This window comes from Lethenteron reissneri, chromosome 43, assembly GCF_015708825.2.
Source record: "Lethenteron reissneri isolate LAM-NWPU_2019-01 chromosome 43, ASM1570882v1, whole genome shotgun sequence".
Lineage (NCBI taxonomy): Eukaryota > Metazoa > Chordata > Hyperoartia > Petromyzontiformes > Petromyzontidae > Lethenteron > Lethenteron reissneri.
Window position 1 is genome coordinate 1,536,626 of NC_083821.1, and position 21,961 is coordinate 1,558,586.

At 52.4% G+C, this 21,961-nt stretch overlaps 1 protein-coding gene across 1 annotated transcript; it reads right to left on the reverse strand.

Moving 5' to 3' along the window:
• Positions 1 to 71: 71 nt before the first annotated feature.
• On the reverse strand, positions 72 to 21,427 carry LOC133353257 (transmembrane protein 214-like). Its single transcript, XM_061569357.1, has 17 exons — positions 21,043 to 21,427; positions 17,745 to 17,917; positions 17,001 to 17,151; positions 16,007 to 16,138; positions 15,015 to 15,097; positions 13,816 to 13,921; positions 13,352 to 13,433; positions 12,907 to 13,008; positions 11,737 to 11,878; positions 11,289 to 11,380; positions 9,997 to 10,048; positions 9,396 to 9,515; positions 8,324 to 8,447; positions 7,514 to 7,610; positions 6,606 to 6,774; positions 5,753 to 6,318; positions 72 to 5,562 (listed from the first exon to the last, which is right to left on the reverse strand). The coding sequence occupies exons 2-17, from the start codon at positions 17,910 to 17,912 to the stop codon at positions 5,448 to 5,450; spliced, it is 2,301 nt and encodes a 766-aa protein (XP_061425341.1). The 5' UTR covers positions 17,913 to 17,917; positions 21,043 to 21,427; the 3' UTR covers positions 72 to 5,447.
• Positions 21,428 to 21,961: the final 534 nt, after the last annotated feature.

Below are 21,961 nucleotides of genomic sequence, written 5' to 3' on the forward strand. Positions count from 1 at the left end.
GAAGAAAAGGCACGGACCGGTGTGGTCGCAAACAGAGACCAAGCCGTTGGCTCGTTGGTATGTTTGTGACATTTATTGAAAAAAGGTATTTTAAAATCCACATTAAGGTCACTAGACAAGTGCACAAACAGAATAAAAGTGGATTTTAAAGGGTGAACAGGTGATCCCAGGAGGCCTACATATATTTGGAAGGGTGACTTTCACCAACTTTTCACATGTGTAACCAGGGATAAAGTGATTCCACAACCCAGTAAACCCTTTATCCTCTTTTCCACTGCACAACCGAGCCGCTCTCGGGCCGTGCCAAGCCAGCCTAGCGCGACTCGGAGGCACCGGGTCGTTTTTCCACTGCAGAAGCAGAGCCATGCCACTGACGTCACACCGGGGATGAACGAGTCGAAGGCGTGAACAGATGACGAGGTGCCGCTGTGTCTTCAGCGTATTGATTGACATCACGAACAATGACCGCGTCATTATCCCCGCCCCTGGCCCTGTTTGGCCCCGAGCCAGATTACAGAAGTCCAGCGAGGCCCGAGGAAAGCACCCGCGCTGGCACGGCTCGGGTGTGCCAGTGGAAAAGGAGCATTTGTGCATCATCGCAAGCATACACCAAAACATTCCGAGGTTAAAATGCGTCACGGCAAAAATGTGGTTTACTCCAAAAACACCGAGGCAAACTGAATTTGAATAGCATTTTCCTTTTTTGGACTCTGGTTAACAACTATTCTACACGGTAAATTATAAGGCACGAGTTTAGGTTTTATTCACGTGAAATGAAAATAGTTGCACGTAAACAAACTCAAACACAATCGTAAAAATAACAACACACAGGGAATGTGCGGGGGGTTCTCTTCCAGAAGTCGTTTTTACAACCAGTCTGCAAATCCGAGTCGACACACGCGCCATCGGTTGCGTGCAACTTGGTCGCGTGTCGGCAGGCGATGGCCGCGTTGCGCGAGTTCGAGAGCGATTCGGTCGAGCAACTGATCGTTCGGACGTGGAACCTCGAGGGCGGCCGTTGGAATGATCGAGTCTTGTACCCGTGACTGCACCCCACGGGAAGGGGTTGTCGAGTCAAGGATACAATGCATGGGGAATTATAAAAGGAACAGCAAAGGGAAGAGAGAAGAGAAAGAATGGGAAATAGGGGGGAAAGGAGTGGAGAAACGGCAGCCAAGGGTCGGGAGAGATGATGATGGGGAGGGAGAGGCTGCATCTGGGACTCGATGCTGCTGCTGCTGCTGCACGGAGGGGAGTCTGTTCTCAGTGGGCCGGGTGAGGGGAGGGGTCCAGAGTGGGGGTGGCCACACAGCAGTCACGTGATTTACAAAAGGATTGAGACGATTTAGAAACACCAACTCGACGTGACGGTGAATCAGTAACAGACTGGTCCAGTGCAAGGTGTGTCGGGTTGCAAAGGGAAGGAAAATACATCGTAATAAATGCTGGTGTTTATTACTTGATACATTTGCTACAGAGTAAACAATTACAGTGTCCTGAGAAGGCCCATGACCGATTCAGATAATCGTCACCTGGCGTTGGCCGTGAGCATAAATCGAACTCGAGTCGCCGAGATCGTAGTGCGGCGCGCTAACCGCTACGCTATCACGCCCCACAGAAATACACACAGACACACACAACACCCACATACGTAACGTCCAATAACTTCACGACAGTGATGTTGCAAATTAAAAACACGAAGTGTAAGGAGCCACATTTAAGACCATCGAGTGGCCGACCAAGGTCCTCTAAAGAAGTGTCACTCACCGCATGCAACATCTGCAGCTCTTCAATGAAACAGAGCCGTACGGTTTGACAATAACAATGAACCACGGAAACCCAGCCCACGACTGGACGTTCCGTGCGATCGTCGCGCGCGCTCAGGCCGAATGGACGACGAATTGAGGACCAAGTAAACTCACCGGCCGGTGTGCGGCACAGACGAGCTGCAGACTCGCAAAGAGCTCTGGGGGTGGTGCGGTGAGGTGTGCGCTGCCCGATAAGACAAAATAAAAACGTTCTGCTACGAGCCACTTACCGTGGCCCACACGTCACAACGTTTCCCCGGTGTTTAAACCTCCTAAACCAGCGGTGGTAGGGAACTGAGAAACCGGCAGGGCAGAAAAGGCACGTGACCTCATTTCATACACAGCCAGCACACACACACACACACGAGGCCTACCACTTCGAAAGCTGCCTGCAGTGGACATTTATCCATCGCTGGAAGCATCTTGTCCGTACTAAATAGGGAAATAGAGTTGGATGTTTGCAACCCGTGTGTGTTAATGTGTGGCCCACCAAAGGTGTTTGCGAGCAGTCCTACGTGGCCCTCGGCAACGATGAAGTTCACCAGGCCCAAGTTACTGCAAAGAATCCACACGCGGGCTGACTCGCGGCATCCGAAGAGCTGCAGAATATCACTCTCAATAAATAATCTGCACTGAGACACGAGTAACCATAACGCCACATTCCCGAGTGCCGAACCCTCGCGGGCAATCCTCGTTGTGCTGCACCCAGTGCCAGTGCAGTCAGGTAAAGGTGCAGCCCTGCAATAGCCCGCTCACGCCACTGGCGGTGGGACTCCACCAGACAGAGCCCTAGAGAGGCCCCTCAAGAGGATATAATCTTGGACCTACTCTTCCACGCTGGTCAGACATCTTGGAAGAGGTGAAAGTAACGAACACTTTACACCACCACACTGGGTAAGGCCCGCTAAGCTATGGAGCTCTTTTTAATAAGTGACCTGGCCACAAATGATAGCTAAACAAAGTGGCTTATGACGTGAAATTTCCATCAACCAAACACTCTGAAATGCATGGTGATTCTAAATGCACGGGGAAAAACCAGAGGACCCGGAGAAAAAATCCACGAGGCCATGGGGAGAGAGAGACACCGCAAACTCCAAATAAACCGACGTCAGGGTGAGGATCGCACCCACGGCCTCCTGTATACCAGGCGAGGTAGTTAACATCTCCGAGCCACCGTGGCGCCCCGCCACCCTGTCAGGACGCCACGTTCGGCGTAGCGGCACAAGCGCCTTGGAACGCCGCTCCCGCCGCAATGCCACGAACTTTGTTTCGGCTGTCATCGGACTGGAAATGCCGTGGCCTTTGAGCGATCGATTACTGCACAGGCTTAAGACTCCGCGGGAGTGAACTCGGAAGACTTATGCAATGCGTATTGGCGAAGCAAAGGGATATCAATTGCAATTAAATCTGGAAAACAGCTGTCGAACCCAACCGAGTTCATACTGTCGCCGCAACTCGTTGTGACGCGTTCACAAGTGCACAATGTCATCTAATTGTGGCTCGGTGGTGGAAGCGAGTGGCTCGCAATTGGAAGGTTGCGAGTTCAACTCCTGGATGGGAGTTGACTCGGCCAATCATCCATCTGGGGGCCATTAAAACGAGTACCAATTTGTGCAGAAGTCAACAGTGGTTGTCCAATGGTACATTCGTCCCCGTTATAGGAATGTGGAATTTCCAAACACTGGCCCGGGGTTCCAAACAGGAGATGAGCGAGGGGGGGGGGGGTGGACTTTTTGATAATAGAAACAGCCACGGAATTATTTTGACGTCGGCAAAATGTTACTTGGCCAAAACGCGCCGGAGCAACGTGACTCTCTGGTAGGTACGGATCTTGTAACTTCTGCGGTATAATATTGTGGGAGTTTATCTGCTTATTGGAGGGTTGGAGGGAAATAGCATATATATCGCTGACAGTTAACTTAACAAACACAATTAAGGGCTTATGTCCAACATTAACTTTAAATTCATACTTAAATCATCAATGGACTCTCATTATAAATCACATCATTAAACATTAGTGCTATCCTGCGTCACCGTGCAAACGGGACGTAACATCGCAACGCCGAAATGCTGACACAGTTTTCAGCCACGCAGAAACACTGATCAAACACTTTATCATATATACTCTCGATTTTCTATAGTCTCCGTGCGTATACATCTATAGGTTAATAGTATAGCTACGATATTTCTATAAACTCTTCATCGACACCCTCGATTTCTGGAACTCACATCATCAAAGGGACATCACACTGGTGGGAATAAGATCCTTGCATTTGGAAAAGGGGTTCCCCCCATTCAAGTTTGACAAGGCGACACTGACACCACACTGATCCTGCACGGTTGAGGTCCAGGGGCTAGGACGTGGCAATGTAACCAACCATTCATTCATTCACACACCGGCATTCGGAGGCTGATATATAAATGCAAACTGAACTTAAGAGTAGTGTAGCGTCATTTTAAGTTGCACCTCTAAAGTAACTCGTATTGTTGGCCTGAGTAATTATGTTTCCTGTAGGAAGCATCAATTTATCCACATAGAAAGAAAGCCATTGTAAAAAAATAGGCAACATCCTTGAATAATAAGTTTAGAAAATACCGCGTTTCTTGGCCACTTAAAACATCTTCGGGAACAGTCATCTGCAAATCTCTTCCGCAGGTCTTCTCCGACAAAAAGAATGCACTGCTTTAAGAGATTTCGAAGACAGACTCTTCATCGTATGACAAGATGCCAATAGCACACTTGGAATAAACTGGGTGAAAAAGACTTAACAATAAATACTGTGTATTTCTTAATACGAAGGTTGTACAAATCGACACGCGTGTTTGTGTGTGTACTGACTTGAACATCAGGAGTTGGAATGGACCATTTCACTTAGTTATTGCTCAGTTGGTGTACTGGTCTGGCCAGCTATTTAGGGATTGTGTGTGGCTCCATCGCACGTGGGTAGGTCACGTCACAGCGTAGGAAACAACACCGAGAAGGACCCATCGCAGAGGGTAACCGCTGGCCCCAGACTCAGCTGCCACTCACATGACTTGTTTGGCCCATAGAGTATGTGTACATGTAGATACCCTGTCAATCCACTGCTGGATGAGGGCCTCCCCCATACCATGCGGGTCATGGGGGTTATTTGAGTATACTTCACCATGCTGGTCGGTGTAGGTTGGTGAAGGCGGGGAGCATAGACGTTGGAGCACAGTACAATACAACAATAGATTTTGCTGCACTGCTCTCTGCTGCCCACAACGTAGCCCCACAGCGTATTAACCCATCAATATCAACTTAAATACCGATCGATGTAACTATGTACGAAATCTGCCCACCAAGACACGGCGTGTCTGGTCCCAAACGCGGCAATGACACCACAACCCAGTGGTGCCGACGTGGTATGCAGCAGGACGTTAAGACGTGGGCAAGTGGCCGAGCGGAGAGAGAGAGAGAGATAGAGAGCTGGTAAGGTTGCACCTGTGGCATCTGGTAATGAGACCCGCTGGACCCTCTGAAGCAGTCAGCGTTCACAATCGGCCGCGATGAGCGGAGCTGAGCTGGTGGAGCGACGTCGGACTCCAGGCGTCTTCGAAACGTATCGTGTGCTCCACGCGGAGCCAAGGGCCCCCCACGCCCACCTCCGATCGCGATCAGCGGAGCAAGCCGGCCACGTTGCCGACCACGTGGGCGGCGACTCTGAGGCAGGCCCAGCTCAGGCGCAGGAGAGCAAGGATGCAATCTTGGATGCAGCGCGACAAGTCGCCCCTTTTGAGACAGAGGCGAGAGCACAACGGACAGCGCGAGAATGTCGGCACAACCGTGGTGGTTCCGGCGTTGACTTCAACACACATGTGGACTCTTTGGCCAATCGCAAGCGAGGCCGGGCATCGTTGAAAATCAGAAGTGTCAATGCCACGCACGAATCTGCATTTTACGTTTTGCAAACAAAGCTCACTGGAGAACTCCGGAGATCCAGGCCCAGACGGTGGTCGAGGCCTCGGGGAGATCCTCCGCCAGCCAGCGCGACACGTTGAGGCTCCTCTCCTCCACGCGGCACTCGATCCACGTGGACACGTCGCCGAGCGCCGTCAGGATGGCGCCGCTCAGCCACGACATCAGCCGGGCCGCGGCCGAGGGGACGGCCTCCGTCACGAACCCGCGCGCCGCCGCCGCGACCGCCCCGGCGGCCGGCGATTCGGGAAACCCGTCGGGGAGCAGTCTGCGGCGCGCGTCGAACCACGCCTCCGCCGAGCGCCTCCGGGCTTCGTCCCAGCGGCGGGGGACGACGTCGACGAGCCACAGCCAGAAGCCGCGCAGCGCCGATTTCAACGTCTCTGCAGCGCCGGCGCAGAAGGCGGCGATGGCCCCCGGGGCGGCGGCCCAGACGCGGCGGCCGGCGTGCGCGAGCGCCGCGGCCAGGTCGCGCGCCGGGGCCAGCAGCTGCCCGCCGTGGCCGAGCACGGAGGAGACGAGCTCGCCCAGGGCGTGCGTCGAGGCGTTGAGCGAGGAGTGCGACGTGGCCTGGCCGGGGGAGAGACCGCGACGGGTGGTGCGGGCACCATGGGGAAGATTTATATAAAACGTATTGGTTGTTTTTGTAACGTTCTCACCCGCCACTACTGGACATCTGTGAAACCGAGATTTCTAGCTCATCCGATTCCTCCAGTACACATAAATATTCTCACGCTCTCGTGCCCCACACAAGTTATCGTGCCACCCTGTTACGGACAGACGGATGGTCCCCAATGCGTCAACGTGCTCCAACCTTCGTTGGAAAGCCGATGTTAAAAAATATATATATCGCGTACCCAGGTGACAAGGGGCGGCACGGCATCACACAGCGCCCGCACGGCGGTTGAGACGCAGCGCCACGAGCCCAGCGCCGCCGTCACCACCCCCTCGCGCGCCCACCGCACACTGGGCCCCGCGGCCACGACGGCTCGTGAGCAGCACGCGGGCACCGTCTCCCACGCCCACCTGGGAACACGCCCGGGCAAGAGAGCGCATCGTCGCCCAGCATTATCATCCGCCATCGGCGGCCCACGGTCGAGCGAAAATGAAACAAAAGACATACAACGTGACTGCTGTTGGGACGAACATCGCGATGCTGAAAGTCTACCTGCAAATAACTCACTATCAACATCAACCCCCTACTGTGGAAACTTGGCAGGACCCTCCTGCGAGGCTTTCATGGGTAATCAAGTGTAATAAGAATAATAATCATGGTAATAATCCATATGACCCTCATCATCGTCAGCCATGGTCAATTCACGTAAATATTCTCGATTTTTCATGCGACACAATTGTGTTCGCGCCGATTTCTATTTTCTTAATCGCTGTGGTTTATTTGATTTGTTTAGCCTTTTTCATTTAAGACTCATGAAATGACAAAAGCTAAATCGGACTTATCGTCTTGAAGCATTCATCATCATCACCACCATCAGCCATGCAGGCCTCCCCCAATATGTCACCATCTCCAATAGCCCCACATTGTTGCAACAATCCATCTTGCTCTTACACACCAGCTGATTAAATCACTCCCATCCCCAGGGCGGACTAATTCTCAGGCTCATTTCCCCCCTCATCCTTTTCGGCTCCCACTCCGTCCATAATTTCGCCCTCCGGCCACCATCCCCTTCTGGTGACGTCGTCCTGCCAACCGGGATAAAGGGGCGGCGTGCGAGCGTGCGTGCGTGCGCACCCGCCGCGCGGTTACCTGCCGGCGTGCGTGGCGGCGCGAGAGAGCGACGCCAACACCTCCTGCGGCGCCGCGTCGAGGTTGGCCCTGCGGAGCAGCAGCGCCGTGGACGAGGCTGACGGAGGAGAATCCACACGGCGGAGACGATCGTCATTCACCCGGCACGGAAACCCAGCGGTGCGTCACTGCCGTAACGATTTGTCGAGCCTCACGTCGAAAGGTTTTTTTCTAAGCGAGGCGGCCGCGTGGCTCAGGAGTCAGAGCGCCGAGCCTGCCACCGCTGACATCCTGGGTTACAATCTGGGCAGCCGCCTGTGATTGACCAGGATCCTCAACTGCAGCTGTTTGTTAGCCTCAGCCAGGCCACCAATGACCTCACTGGTGAATGGGAGGTATCGATTCTATGGTCAGAATCGTGCTTTTTGCAGGCCAGTTCCCTGTGAGGCACAAGGTCAACGCTGAACTGGGCAACAAGTGGGCTTCAGCATGCCAGTAGGGGGGTGATATCACCGTGTGGTTTCTCAATTAAGCAAATTGCGAGTAACGTATCAAATTTGACAAATTGGCACCATGCCACTGGCACATTTGGCCAATTTTGTATAAAATGTCATAGGATTGTGACCGTCCACTGCAGAGCAGATGGCACGTATTTCATGATTACACCCAGACCGTTAACTAGGGTGGCCGCTGGGCTTGAACCGTAAACCTGTGCTACAGCTTGGCCCCATCACCACCCTGGTTAGAGACCGAGTCAGCAGATAGTATAGCCAGCCAATTTTACGGCAAACTCGCTGGGACACGCTCAGACTCGCACGGACTCGCCGTTACCCTGGTAGGAGCCGTGGGCGTGCACGTCGCAAGCGCACAGCGCCACGAGCAGCGAGGCCACGAGCAGCAGGCGGCACGGCCACCGCGAGGACGCCCGGTGCCGCCGCAGCTTCTCCAGGAGATCCTGGGCACGCGCGGCAGTGCGACACAACGCGGGTTTACACGGCACACTCCGTTGCTAGCGAGTTAGTTAAAGAAGTTTGCAGCCAGCTGGCTAGGAACGGGCAAACCATTGGCTCACTTTTCACGAAGGCAACTGGAGAGCACAGACTAAGTGTTAGTCGCCAAACATTAAAACTAACAACGTATTTGAAGCATGACACTACGGGGCTCGCGGACAGAGACGCGTTGATCGCGAGGTGATGACGCGCACTCTTAGGGCACGTAGCATGAATCCTACGGCTCTCAATTGATATCATTAAGCACCGAAGCTTTGCCGATGTAGCATACGCTCAGAAAGCTGTCGTGTAATAGTCAGTATCATGTGATACAATCCCGGGCACCTGAAATCAACTCTGGCCATGCACATCAGTGGTATTTGATATCTGAATCTGTCTTGGACCAATGTAAAGTCGAAGCGGATCGCAACACCGTCACCACCACCACGAGTATGCATAATAGAGGCTTTTTGGGTTAGATACCATAAATATAAATGTGTCGTTAAACCCGCCACCACCCGATGCAGTCAATTAGTAAGGTTTGTCACGTAAATAAAACATGCCAATTCGTTACTAGTTCAGCACAGCGGTGTTGGTCGCAAAAGCTTACGTGTTAAACCATGAGTATGGTCGAAGGCTGAACATGGGATCTTTGTGTGTGTTTGTGTGCAGGTGAGAGAGAGCCACACCGGCTGTGATGTGCATGCGAGGGGCTGCACAGTGGGCAGGAGAATCCATTCGCCGACACTGGCACGTCCGCGCTCGCCGCCTTCGCCAACCCGCACTGCGCAGCGTCGCGGGTGAAGAGTCGTCGTCAAAACGACGCCCGCCAGCCGCGCGGCGTGGGGGAGGCCCTCGCCCAGCGGCGGACCGACACCGGCGCCGCACGCGTCCAAAGCGGGGGGAAGTCTCACCGCCGTGACGTGCGTGCAGGCGACGAACCCGCCCGTGTCCATGCAGCGCCCGCGGGCCAGCAGCTCCGCGTTCGTCTCCGCAAAGTCCTGCGCCGTCCGCCGCAGGCGCTCCGTCGAAACCTGAGCGGTGACGGCGGCAGCGCCACGGTTAAAATTGTCAACGTGGGAACAAACCCCGACACTCCCCCCCCTGGTCGGTCAGCTCTTTCAATGCAGCTTCTTGTCGGGACGCTAGACTCGGACTGTTAAGTAGGGCCCGGTTCTCTAAAATCGGGAGGTGGGGAATCTCGGGCCCGCGGGGCGTACACGGCCCGAGACTTCATTTCAGACGGTGCGGAGAACCGGGGAAGTTCAAATGTTTTGTTTGACCAGGTGAGAAAGCAACAGACGAGGACGGTCTCATTTGTATGAGCCGGGTGACCAAGATGACCATAGCTTATGAATATTATAACACTTGTCACACATCAATGTTGATGTGTGTAGATAAAAAATAAATACATGCAAAAAGAAAATCTTATGATAAATCTTGGGAATGATAAAGAAATTATTCCGCTCACAGAAGTGTGTGTTATATAAATGTAAAGCACACAAACTGCACGACCTTGGCAACTGCAGGAGTGCCCCAGTTTTCCAACAGATGTCTCAGCAAAATGCTGCAGATAAACAACAGAGGCGGACACACACAAACACAACGCAACACTCATCGCGCGGTTGTATAACTGCAATTGTATAAGAAACGCGGGGTGCATTTTAAAGACTCGCCTATATACGAGGATTCAGGGCAGCTCAAGGAATTCATGATGGATACGTCAGATCTCTGATATCCTGTGCTCAAAAAAAGGCAGCCTCCAGGTTCAGCAAGTTGATGAGACTCCGTTTAACACGTAGGCTTTCGCGATCAATATTATCCATAAGAGATTTTTGTTGGGCTACATCGCGTAAATATAAATGTGTCGTTAAACCCGCCACCACCCAACAGCCAATTAGTAAGGTTAGTAAGGTTTGCCACGTAAAAAAAATATTTGCCAATTCGTTACTAGTTCAACACACCGGTGTGTTGGAGTACTCGAATTTTAAATCTTGTGGGTTTACTCTCCAACACACCGGTTGGCTGTACTAGTGATGACTTGGCATGTTCTGTTTACGTGACAAATCTTGCTAATTGGCTCTGTCAGGTGGTGGCGGGTTTAACGACACTTTATATTTACATGATCTAACCCAAAAAGCCTCTATTTTTGATGAGACTCGACTCAGTCCACAATGACTGAGTAACAAACATCTTCAACGCAACTATCTGATATTGCGTTGAAATTTAACAAAAAATCGTAAACGGTACAGTTACACGATTTTCCTAACGGGTTGTCAAATACAAATCACAGGCTCGCTGTGCATTACCACAGTACTGTACGCGTACAGTGCGCAACATGGCTGCAGCAAGGAGCCAATAGGGGAGCTCGTCATGAGGCTCAGAGGTCAGAGGGCTGAGCCGGGTTTCAGCCGCCTGTGATTAAATCGGGTTCTCAAGTGAAGTGAGTTCATTGGTCCGAGTGCACATAAAAAAGCCCCCACCGCATACAATGCCTACGCACTTAATTTGGCCAAATGCGAAATCTGACAATGAAAAATATCGGCGTAACCGTCACGCGACGAACATTACTTTTGGTGGTGGAGCAGGTGGGAGAGTGCTGCCCCTATAATGTGTGGACGAGAGGTTCCAATTTGAAGGGATTCAGAAGTAGCTCAGTGATTTCTGCTTCCACGGGCTGTTGTGTGATATCCACTTGCATGGAAGGTGCGAGAGATCCAGATGGGCGCTCCGTCTCACGACGCGACGTGGGGTAGCACAAGCAGGATACATTTTTGGGGGGGAAACAGACAACAAAGACAGCTCACCTGGACTGCTCCAGGTGGGCGGTGTAGAGCTTCTTCCAGACAGAAAACGAGCACCAGTCCCGGCGCAGGCACTCGGTGAGGCTGCGCAGGAGCTAAGCAGCACGCGCATCCCCGTTAATCGTCACGGAAACCACGGACGCAACACGTTACCATTGTCCCGTGCGAACTTCATCAGCGCACGCATCGAAGTTTAATAGTCTCTTAGTGTCGTGCGGCACCGTCGAGACCACGAGATTCGTCACCCCACGCGATCGCGTCTCACGGCGGCATCTCGTCAAGCGGCGTACGGTGACCGTGTCGCCCCACGCCACCCTGCCTCGCTATTACATCACGGTGCCGCGATCGTGCAATCCAGCGCGACCGCGCCTCGCGTCTCGTTACACAGCGGCGTGCGGGTCGCGTGACGCCGCAACAACGATCGCGACACGTTACCCACGGCGTCACGAACCTCTATCTTGAGCCTCGGCGGGCAGGAGACGGTGAGGCGCGAGAGGAAGGAGGGGAAGTAGGTGTGCATGACCATCTCTGGCTCCGCGCCGTACGCCAGCACAACCAGCTTGGGGTAGAGATCAAGCAATTGCATCTGCAGCCTGGGGCCAAACAAACACACACAAACACACACATACACACATCAGCAACGATAAAGGTCAACGTGTCCCCTTGCCCAAACAAGCATCGGACAAACACTGTATCTCCGTTGCTGGGCCCTGAGCCAGTGGCGGAAATTCCAGAATGTGTTCCACTCGCGCTTGCACGTTGGGCCTGGCCAGGCCACAGCAATCATCGTCGGCAATGTTAAGTGTTCTCAGTGCTCCATCACATCTGTTCAGATGGCAATCCTCCTCCTCGTGCACAATATGCGTCGTACTCTGCACCTCTTTCGGTATAGCCTGCAGATGTGTGTGTGTGTGAGCGAGTGCAATGGGCACGTGCAAGCGAGTCGATTGGCGTGGCGTGAAGGAGCGTGTGCGAGCGCGTCCGATGGCAAAGGCGTGCATGAGCGTGTCAGTGAGGGAGTCTATTGGCGCGGAGTGAATGAGCATGTGTAAACGAGGGTGTTTGTTTAGGTGGGAAAGAGAATGTGTGAGCAAGTCTACCTGTGTTTCATAAATGAGCGTGTGTGTGAGTGTACCTGTGTGCTGTGAATGAGTGTGTGTGTGTGTACCTGCGTGTCGTGAATGAGTGTGTGTGTGCGTGTGTACCTGTGTGTTGTGAATGAGCGTGTGTGTGTGTGTACCTGTGTGTGGTGAATGAGCGTGTGTGTGTGTACCTGTATGTTGTGAATGGGCGTGTGTGTGTGTGTACCTGTGTGTTGTGAGTGAGCGTGTGTGAGTGTGTACCTGTGTGTTGTGAGTGAGCGTGTGTGAGTGTACCTGTGTGTTGTGAGTGAGCGTGTGTGAGTGTGTACCTGTGTGTTGTGAGTGAGCGTGTTTGTGTGTGTACCTGCGTGTCGTGAGTGAGCGTGTGTGTGTACCTCTGTGACGTGAGTGAGCGTGTGAATGAGTGTACCTGCGTGTTGTGAATGAGCGTGTGTGTGTACCTGCGTTTTGTGAATAAGCGTGTGTGCGTGAGCGAGCGAGTGCACTGGGGTGGCTGTGGTGCCGTGTGGCTCCCGCACTGTGGCTGCAGCGCGTTGTTGGGCATGAATGCGAAGTCGAGGACGGGGAACAGCTCCTGCGGGCCCAGCACCCCATAGCCGGCGCAGGGTTTAGGGTGGAGCCTGTCCCGCACACACAGCCCAGCAGACGGGCATTTTCAACATCATCATCATCACCACCATCAGCCATTACAGCTCCCGCACACGAGCCGTGCTCGTCGTGCCGTCAAGCGGCGGACGTCCTCTGGGGCGAGTTCCCTTCCTTTGGCGGCAAGTGTTGACCACCGGCCATCATCGGCTCCGCCATCCCGTTCGCCGGCGTGACATGTCCCCCGTAAAGCATGGCGGACGCTAACCGGCTCGCGTCGTGCGTGCATTGCGACGCCGCCGCACGGTGTGTCGGCAACGCATCAGCAGGGCGGCCGTGGCAGACGGCACCCAAGGCGGCCGTGGCCGTGCAACGTACACGAGCAGGCGCTCCAGGTAGCAGATGGCGTAGGCGGAGAGAGACTTGACTCCCAGCACGGGAAGCATCACGGAAAACCACACTGTGGGGAAACGCGCCAAGGCAGCTACTCACACTGAACAAAAAACAACAGCGATAGGCATTCACCACAAAGCGGCAGTGGTGCCAGTGACGGCACTTGTGCAAGGCTACGAGCTCTAGCCGTGTCTTCAAGTTTTGGGCAACACTTTCAACAATTTGTTTGGTTTTCAATTAGCTAGGTGCTGAATAGCCATCAAACTTTACACGAATGTCTCGTTCACAGTGGATGACCTTACGAAAGTTAATCGTCACCCAGTTAAGGACAGACTGGCAGACAAAAGGACAGAGAGAGCTCACGCATATGAACGATTTCAAAACAGGTGGCGATGACGACAATGATGATGGTGTAAAACGATGCACCGGAAAGTCCCAGGGTTGTTTACCCAAGAGTCCAGAGGCCAGGTCGCTGTGCCCCACTTGCCCCACCGACCACAGGATACAGAGGCAGCGCCTGGACTTGTTCTGATGCTTCTTCACCAACTCCAGGTACTGCCACACAGACAGAGACAGACTTGTTGGGCAAGTGCTGTTGGCGAGCACCTATGAATGGCTACCCGAGGCGGTGGGTGGCCAGCACCACGCATGGCCACTTTTGCCTCTTTGGTGATGATATTTACACCACACCAGGTACTAATTTTAGGCTGAGTGGACCCAGGGGAGGCCCAAGACCGGATCATATAATCGTCACTGGTGTTCGCCGTGAGCGGGAATCGAACTCGGGTCACCGGATTGGCAGCGCGGTGCGCTAACCGCTGCACCACCGCTCCCACGCAGACAGTCCCACACAAACGAATGTCTCAAGTGGGGAATTCATAAACATAGAGTTCTGCCTTGTCCAAGGTTGCATTCAGTGTTGAAAAATCGGCAGGAATGTATGTATTTATACAATTTGTGCTCATTAACTTTCTTTATTTCTATTGATTTATTTTTAGTGACTTCCTTTCCTTTTCTCTAAGTTGCACTACAATGTTTTTTTCTATTGTTTGTTATTGTAACTTGCTGACCTGCCCCTGCTGGAAATCTGTGAGGAAGAGCTTAATAGCTCATCGGATTCCTCCAGGATGAATACAGATTCTCATTCTAATTCTGAAGTTGTAAATCCGGATCGTTATGTGGTGCTGAAATGGAAAGCACATGGAATGGGACCGGCATCGAATGGCTGATCCGGTGCAGTAAACTAAACCATTTAAACTGTAAACTACTTTTTATTTTACCAGGTAAGGCCCACTGAGCTGTATCGCTCTTTTTCAGAAGCGACCTGGCAATCAAAAATTATAGCTCAATAGAGTGGCTTATAATGTGGAAATGTATAGCAGCCAAATACTCTAAATGCATGGTTGTAAATGTGTAGGGTAAAAAACGGAGGACCCGGAGAAAAAAAATCCACGTGATCAGGGGGAAAACCACGCAAACTCCAAATATACAGGCGTCAGGGTGATGATCGAACCCACGACATCCTGTATATCAGGCGAGGTTGTTAACATCTTGCCACCGCGACACTCCAATAAATTCGAGGTTCAAGAGGGTTACTCCCGGGTGGCAGGTTTCACGACCCGGTGTGCGCACAATGACAAGGACTCACCTTGTCGAGGTTGTCTCGCACCACGGCTGGGCTCCTCCTGACGATGGCCTGCAGGAATAATCTGTATCCATGGGATCCGTCACCTCGGAGAACAGGGAACAAGATCAACTCAATGCGTGTGCTGCACACAACTTCGCTTCTACGAACAATAAAGTCTATGAGCCAGTTATTCTCTTTGATTGTTGTTATTATTACGATTAGTTATCCAGGAATGCCTAATTGAGTCTCAAGACTTTTTTTCTGGAGGGTCATGCCAAGTTTTTGCAACAGGGGGAGGGTCCAATTGAGCACTTTGCAAGTCATATCTTAGGATTTAGATGTTCTACCGATATGAGTGACATTTTTGTTTTTAGCAAATCACCCACAATGTGCTCGATCATGTGAGATTACAGAAGCCAAGTCGGGTTGGGCCTTGATATTGCTTAAGATTGGCAACCACCATGCTGTGAAACTCCATTATGGACATCAGAGGGTTGTGCAGCAAAATCTGCTGTTGTACCGTACCACGCTTGTACATCTATGCTCCCCAACATCGCAGTCCCACACGAACCAGCTTGGTGAAGCAAGATCAAATAACCCCGATGACCAGCACGGTGTGGGGGAGGTGCTCGTCATCCAGCAGTGGATTGACAATCGTGCTGTGCATGCGCATGAGACCTCTGGTCATCGCGTGTGACTGCGTGTTCGGATTGATGACGCCAAACCTTTGAAGTGCCATACCCTGGCTCGCCAGGAGACGGCAGTACAGCAAGCGGACCAATCTCTATCGATTTACATCTGTCCGGGGATAGAGTGCTGCCCCCTGTCGCGCGTGTAGGTTGTCTCCGGCTGCTCCTGTTTCCCCCCCCTCCCCACTTGTATAATGGATCTTAACTGGCAGAAAACGTTTTAAACTCAAAACCCAATGCAGAACCCTCTTGAAACGAGTTTATACGATTGAGTGTGGCTTTCCTTGAAAAAAACTAATACATTGTTATTATTACAAGCCATACCTTTGTCCGCCACTCGAAGAATCATGTGCAGGCAGAAATCGAAGAGACCTTGCAGCTCCAGCAGGGAGGCCTTTACCAAGACGGACTCAATAATGTTACGAAGACGTTTGCTCGCCAAGCAGAGCGGGTAGTCTAGAGGTGAAACACAACACAGCACAACACAATAACCCCGCACAATAGCCCTTTGTGCAAGCGCTCTCCATTGCAATAAATAATTCATCCATTGTACATTAATTACTCATCACCGAGTGATAATTATTTAAAGTGCAAGTGGTGCTGCTCACACCAGAAATGAATAACAGCCAAAAACAGCATAGGTGCTACGTCACGATAGGAGAGGAAAGTAGTTTTGAGGTGGAGCGCACTAGCCCAGCAATCTATTGCCCTATCTTTAAACAACTAGGCCAGTACCTAGTACAAGCCTGACCATTCACCATAACTAACGAGTCAGCCAGCCACTAGTACAAGCCCGACCATTCACCATAACTAATGAGTCAACCAGCTACTAGAACAAGCCCGACCATTCACCATAACTAACGAGTCAGCCAGCTACTAGTACAAGCCTGACCATTCACCATAACTAACGAGTCAACCAGCTACTAGAACAAGCCTGACCATTCACCATAACTAACGAGTCAGCCAGCTACTAGTACAAGCCTGACCATTCACCATAACTAACGAGTCAGCCAGCCACTAGTACAAGCCTGACCATTCACCATAATGAGTCAGCCAGCTACTAGTACTAGCCTGACCATTCACCATAATGAGTCAGCCAGCCACTTGTACTAGCCCGACCATTCACCATAACTAATGAGTCAGCCAGCCACTAGTAGTAGCCCTACCATTGACCATGACTAAAGAGCCAGCCACTCGTACCAGACATACCCCTAACCAACTAGCCAAACAGCCACTAGGACGACCCCAACCTTAAATCCTGAACCCGTTGGCACGAGCCCCTGTCTGCGGTCGAGTTTCAGGCTTCCACAGTTCTCACCGTGCGGGTGCTTTAAGAGCGCGGGCTCCGACTCGGGGACGGAGATCCTGTTGTTGAGCGCGCAGGCGAGACTCCTGGCCCAGGTGAAGGGCGACGCCGGGAGCTCCGCCTTGCTTCTGGTCAACTCGGCCTGCAGCTCCTCCTCGTCCAGCTGTCAAAAGATCAATCGTCATAAATAGAGATCATCGTCACGATCGTCGTCATCGTCGTCATGTGCAGGAGAGAAATAGATTGTGGTACCGCGGGACTGTGTGATTGAAACGGAATGAGGAGGCATTAATTCAGCGGTGGATTGATCATGTCGGAGGATGATGATGAATCATAATGTATTTTTCACAACACCCTGTGCATGAGATGCAACTACAGAAAACACCAGATAATTACACCGCGTACACAAAACACACCTCCAAACAGCCAGCGAGTGGTGGTCACATTAAATCACCCTTGAGGTCTTGTGGAGTTGACAAGGCTCATGGGCAGGATGCTACAGGACAAACCCAAGTGTTGAATTATCCTGCAAGTGCAAATATTTACCTGCATAGTCTTACACGCGAAAGGCTTACAATGCCGGTTGTGAGCAAATATTAAGGCTGCGGGTAGGAAGTCAAGGGAACAACACACACACAGACACGCGGCACACGCTACACGCCGGCACAAACACCACCACAACTGTAACGTCAGCAGTAACACCATCAGCGACAACAACGGCGTCAAATGACAAAACATTTGGCGGTGCGAACCCACATCTGTGAGGGCATCGGTCAGCGTCGCAGGGGGAGAGTGGCTCTCGTTGGAAGGCTCCTGACGGCCCCAGTTGGAGCCTCTGGCAGGGCCCTTGCCTCCTTGTGCCCTCTTTGGGGCATCTGCGTCGCAGCTGCCCACTGCCTTCCAGAGTGTCTCGGAGGAAACCATCACTCCTGTGGGATGCACGGCTGGTTTAGAGAGCGCGCCTGTCGATTAAACAATACCCGAGGCGAGAACCCAGGGCCGGCCTACGATTGCATTGGCACAGCAATGATGTACACCAGGGTTCTTTAAATGGTGGCCCGCGGGTTGATAGATGTGGCCCAGGAAGGCCATGTCGTGGCCCACCGAGCTATGACCCACCGAGAGAGGTGGCTCGCTGTTGACACAAAGATAATCTGATTCGTGCGATGAAACAGGAGGTAGTGAAGGATGACTGGGGTTCCGCAAAGCTGTTTTGCTCAAACACTGCACTGTGCTCAATTAAGGTGCAAGGTGGAGAATGATTACTTTGCAGGATCTTAAGAGTTGTCAACGGCTTGGGGAGGCCTTCATCCAGCAGTGGATTGACCATGGCCGATGACGATGGTGACTTAGAAGTAATATTGTTTATTTGGGTGAAAGGGGCTTGATAAAACGTGAAGGGTAAATGACAAATATCCTCTTTAAAAAGTATCCCACCCATGCAGTATCTTTGCACGGGTATCGTACCTCAAATGTATTTGGGACACACTGCATGAATGATTAGAGAGGTATTTTATTGATCTATTGAATCAGGAGTAACTCTCCACATCTCAAATTGGAAACCCAGTCACTTGCAAAATGGCAAAAAACATCCCAATGCAAGGAGTCTTGTGAAAATTGGCTTAAAGACTCCGTGAGGTTTTCCTGGATAGAAGCCATCATGAACATTAATGACACTAATATCTTGTGTAAAATGCAATCATATGAAGCCTCTTTCGGGTTACGTGTTATTTGTTATAAGTTATGCTCATGCCAAAGATATACAATTGCAGATAGCCCTCGCTACTGTAAGGGGTTATCATGTACAGTGTAATGCAAATGATAAACAGCGGAGTTCATCTTATTGAGCCACCACAGAAGCTCATTTAAATTCTGAGTCACTGATTCAATTCTTAATCATTACGTTACATTGTGAATGAGTGATTAGCTGAATAATCATGGTCACGCTGATGCCACTCGGCTTAATTGTCACAGCAAGAATTACGATCGAGGCCGTGACAATGTGCGCGGCCATTGGGGCTTTCTTGCAGACGGGAGAGAGAGTGGATTCATTAGAGACACAGACACACAACCACACGAAGACACACAGAGACACACAGACACACACAGAGACACACAGACACACACAGAGACACACAGAGACAGACACACAAGCACACACAGAGACACACAGACACACACAACCACACACAGAGACACACACAGACACACACAGAGACACACAACCACACACAGACACACACAGAGACACAACACCACACACAGAGACACACACAGCGACACACAACCACACACAGAGACACACAGACACAAACAACCACACACAGAGACACACAACTACACACATAGCCACACAGCCACACACACACAGAAACAACCACACAGAGACACACACAGACACAACCACACAGACACAACCACACAGAGACACACAACCACACGGCCATAACCAAACAACGCACGTCCACCCACACAAACATCCGGACATAAGGACACAACAACGACACCCTACGTACGATGTTCATACAAACACAGCCACCCACATCATAATCATCCCCAACCTTCCACAATCACACTACCAACAACACAACCACCCACATCATAATCATCCCCAACCACCCACAATCACACTACCAACACAACCACCAACATCATAATCATCCACAACCACCCACAATCACACTACCAACAACACAACCACCCACATCATAATCATCCACAACCACCCACAATCACACTACCAACAACACAACCACCCACATCATAATCATCCACAACCTCCCACAATCACACTACCAACACAACCACCCACATCATAATCATCCCCAACCTCCTACAATCACACTACCAACAACACAACCACCCACATCATAATCATCCCCAACCTCCCACAATCACACTACCAACACAACCACCCACATCATAATCATCCACAACCACCCACAATCACAAAAATCCCCCGTATAGCCTTAACTAGACTGGAGGGGCAAGTGCTGTTAGCGAGCACCTATGAAGGCCGGAACGGTACACGAGGGGGTGGGTGGCCAGCACCACGCCCGACCGCCTTTGTCTCCCCAGTGGCGATGTTTACATACCGCACCAGGTACTCATTTAAGGCTGAGTCGACCTAGGGGAGGCCCGGGACCGGTTCAGATAATCGTCACATGGTGTTAGCCGTGAGCGGGAATCGAACCCGGGTCGCCAGGTTCATAGCGCAGCGCGCTAACCGCTACACTACCGCTCCCCACCACTACCAACAACACAACCACCCACATCATAATCATCCACAACCACACTACCAACAACACAACCACCCACATCATAATCATCCCCAACCTCCCACAATCACACTACCAACACAACAATCAATACAGACAACGATCCCCCGACTGTAGGGGCAAGTGCCTATGGAGGCCGGCACGGCACACGAGGGGTGGGTGGCCAAACCCATGCACGGCCGCCTTTGTCTCCCCAGTAGCGATGCTCACACACCGCACCGGGCACTCATTCGAGGCCGAGTCGACCTAGGGGAGGCCCAAGAACGGTTCAGATCATTATCGCTGCTGTTGGGAATCGAACTCAGGTCACCAGGTTAGTAGCACTAACCGCTGCACCACCGCTCCCCGACGATCCAACAACCACCAACAACAACCACCACCACCAACAACAACCAACAACAACCACCACCCTCTCACGCACATCCACAGCCAGCCTCAACCACACAAGCATGGCTACAACCACACACACCACCACATCCATTCACAACAACCACACACACAAAGGACAACCACACACACCACCACATCCACTCACAACAACCACAAACCCCACAACCATTCACAACAACCACACACACCACCACATCCATTCACAACAACCACACACACCACCACATCCATTCACAACAACCACAAACACCACATCCATTCACAACAACCACACACACCACCACATCCATTCACAACAACCACAAACACCACAACCATTCACAACAACCACAAACACCACAAGGACAACCACGGCACCACGACTCGTTCCAGCAGAAGACCCTCACCTCTCCACACGCCTCTTACTGCTGCTGCTGCTGTTGTTGCTGCTGTTGTTGTTGCTGATGATGATGCTTCGTATCTTGCTGTTGCTTCAGCTGTTTCCCGTTATAGCTGCCGCTGCAGCCCTTTATTCTGTTGTTTCAACAATTGCTGTTTCTGCTGCTGCTCTAATTGCTGCAGCTCCTACCACGTACTGGACCTGCTGTTGCAGCTGTCACTGCTGCAGCTGCTATCACTGCCGATGTTGACAGCACTGTTGTTACTTCTGCTGCTGCGACACCTTCCGCTGCTGCAGCTCCGATCGCTGCTGTTCCTGTCGCGAGCTGTAGCAGATCCTGCAGCTGCTGCTGCTGCTGCTCCTGCTGTGTCTGCAAACACGAGGGTCCATCCCTTCCCGTCACGTGACAAGGCACCCAGTTAGCACGGGGACCCACCACGTCCCCGCCCCCCCCCCCCAAGTCTTCGCCCCTCCCTTAGCCCCCCCATGCCCCGCCCCCCTCCCCTAGTCCCCCCCATGCCCCGCCCCCCTCCCCTAGTCCCCTCCATGCCCCTCCCCCCTCCCCGACTCCCCCCCCCCCCCAAGTCTTCGCCCCTCCCCTAGTCCCCCCATGCCCCGCCCCCCTCCCCTAGTCCCCCCCATGCCCCTCCCCCCTCCCCTAGTCCCCTCCATGCCCCGCCCCCCTCCCCGACTCCCCCCCCCCCCCAAGTCTTCGCCCCTCCCCTAGTCCCCCCATGCCCCGACCCCCTCCCCTAGTCCCCCCAGTCCCCCCCTTCACGAGTCCCTCCACCCCCCACGAGTCGCCCTCCACCCCCCACCCTCTCCTAGTCCCCCCCCCCCCCCCAAAGTCTCCACCGACCCCCACCCCAGTCCCTCCCCCCCAGTCCCCGCCCACCTCTATATTACAACTTATTCAACGTTTCGGG

Bases quoted from the DNA above. Each gene is read 5' to 3' on its own strand.
- LOC133353257 (XM_061569357.1), bottom strand. From the start codon at position 17,912: ATGGTTTCCTCCGAGACACTCTGGAAGGCAGTGGGCAGCTGCGACGCA. The intron at 13,009-13,351 runs GTACGTTGCACG...TGTGCGGGACAG, and splicing joins TACCTGGAGCGCCTGCTCGT to GCTCCACCCTAAACCCTGCG. The intron at 11,879-12,906 runs GTGCGGGAGCCA...GTTTGGCCCCAG, and splicing joins AACAACGCGCTGCAGCCACA to GCTGCAGATGCAATTGCTTG.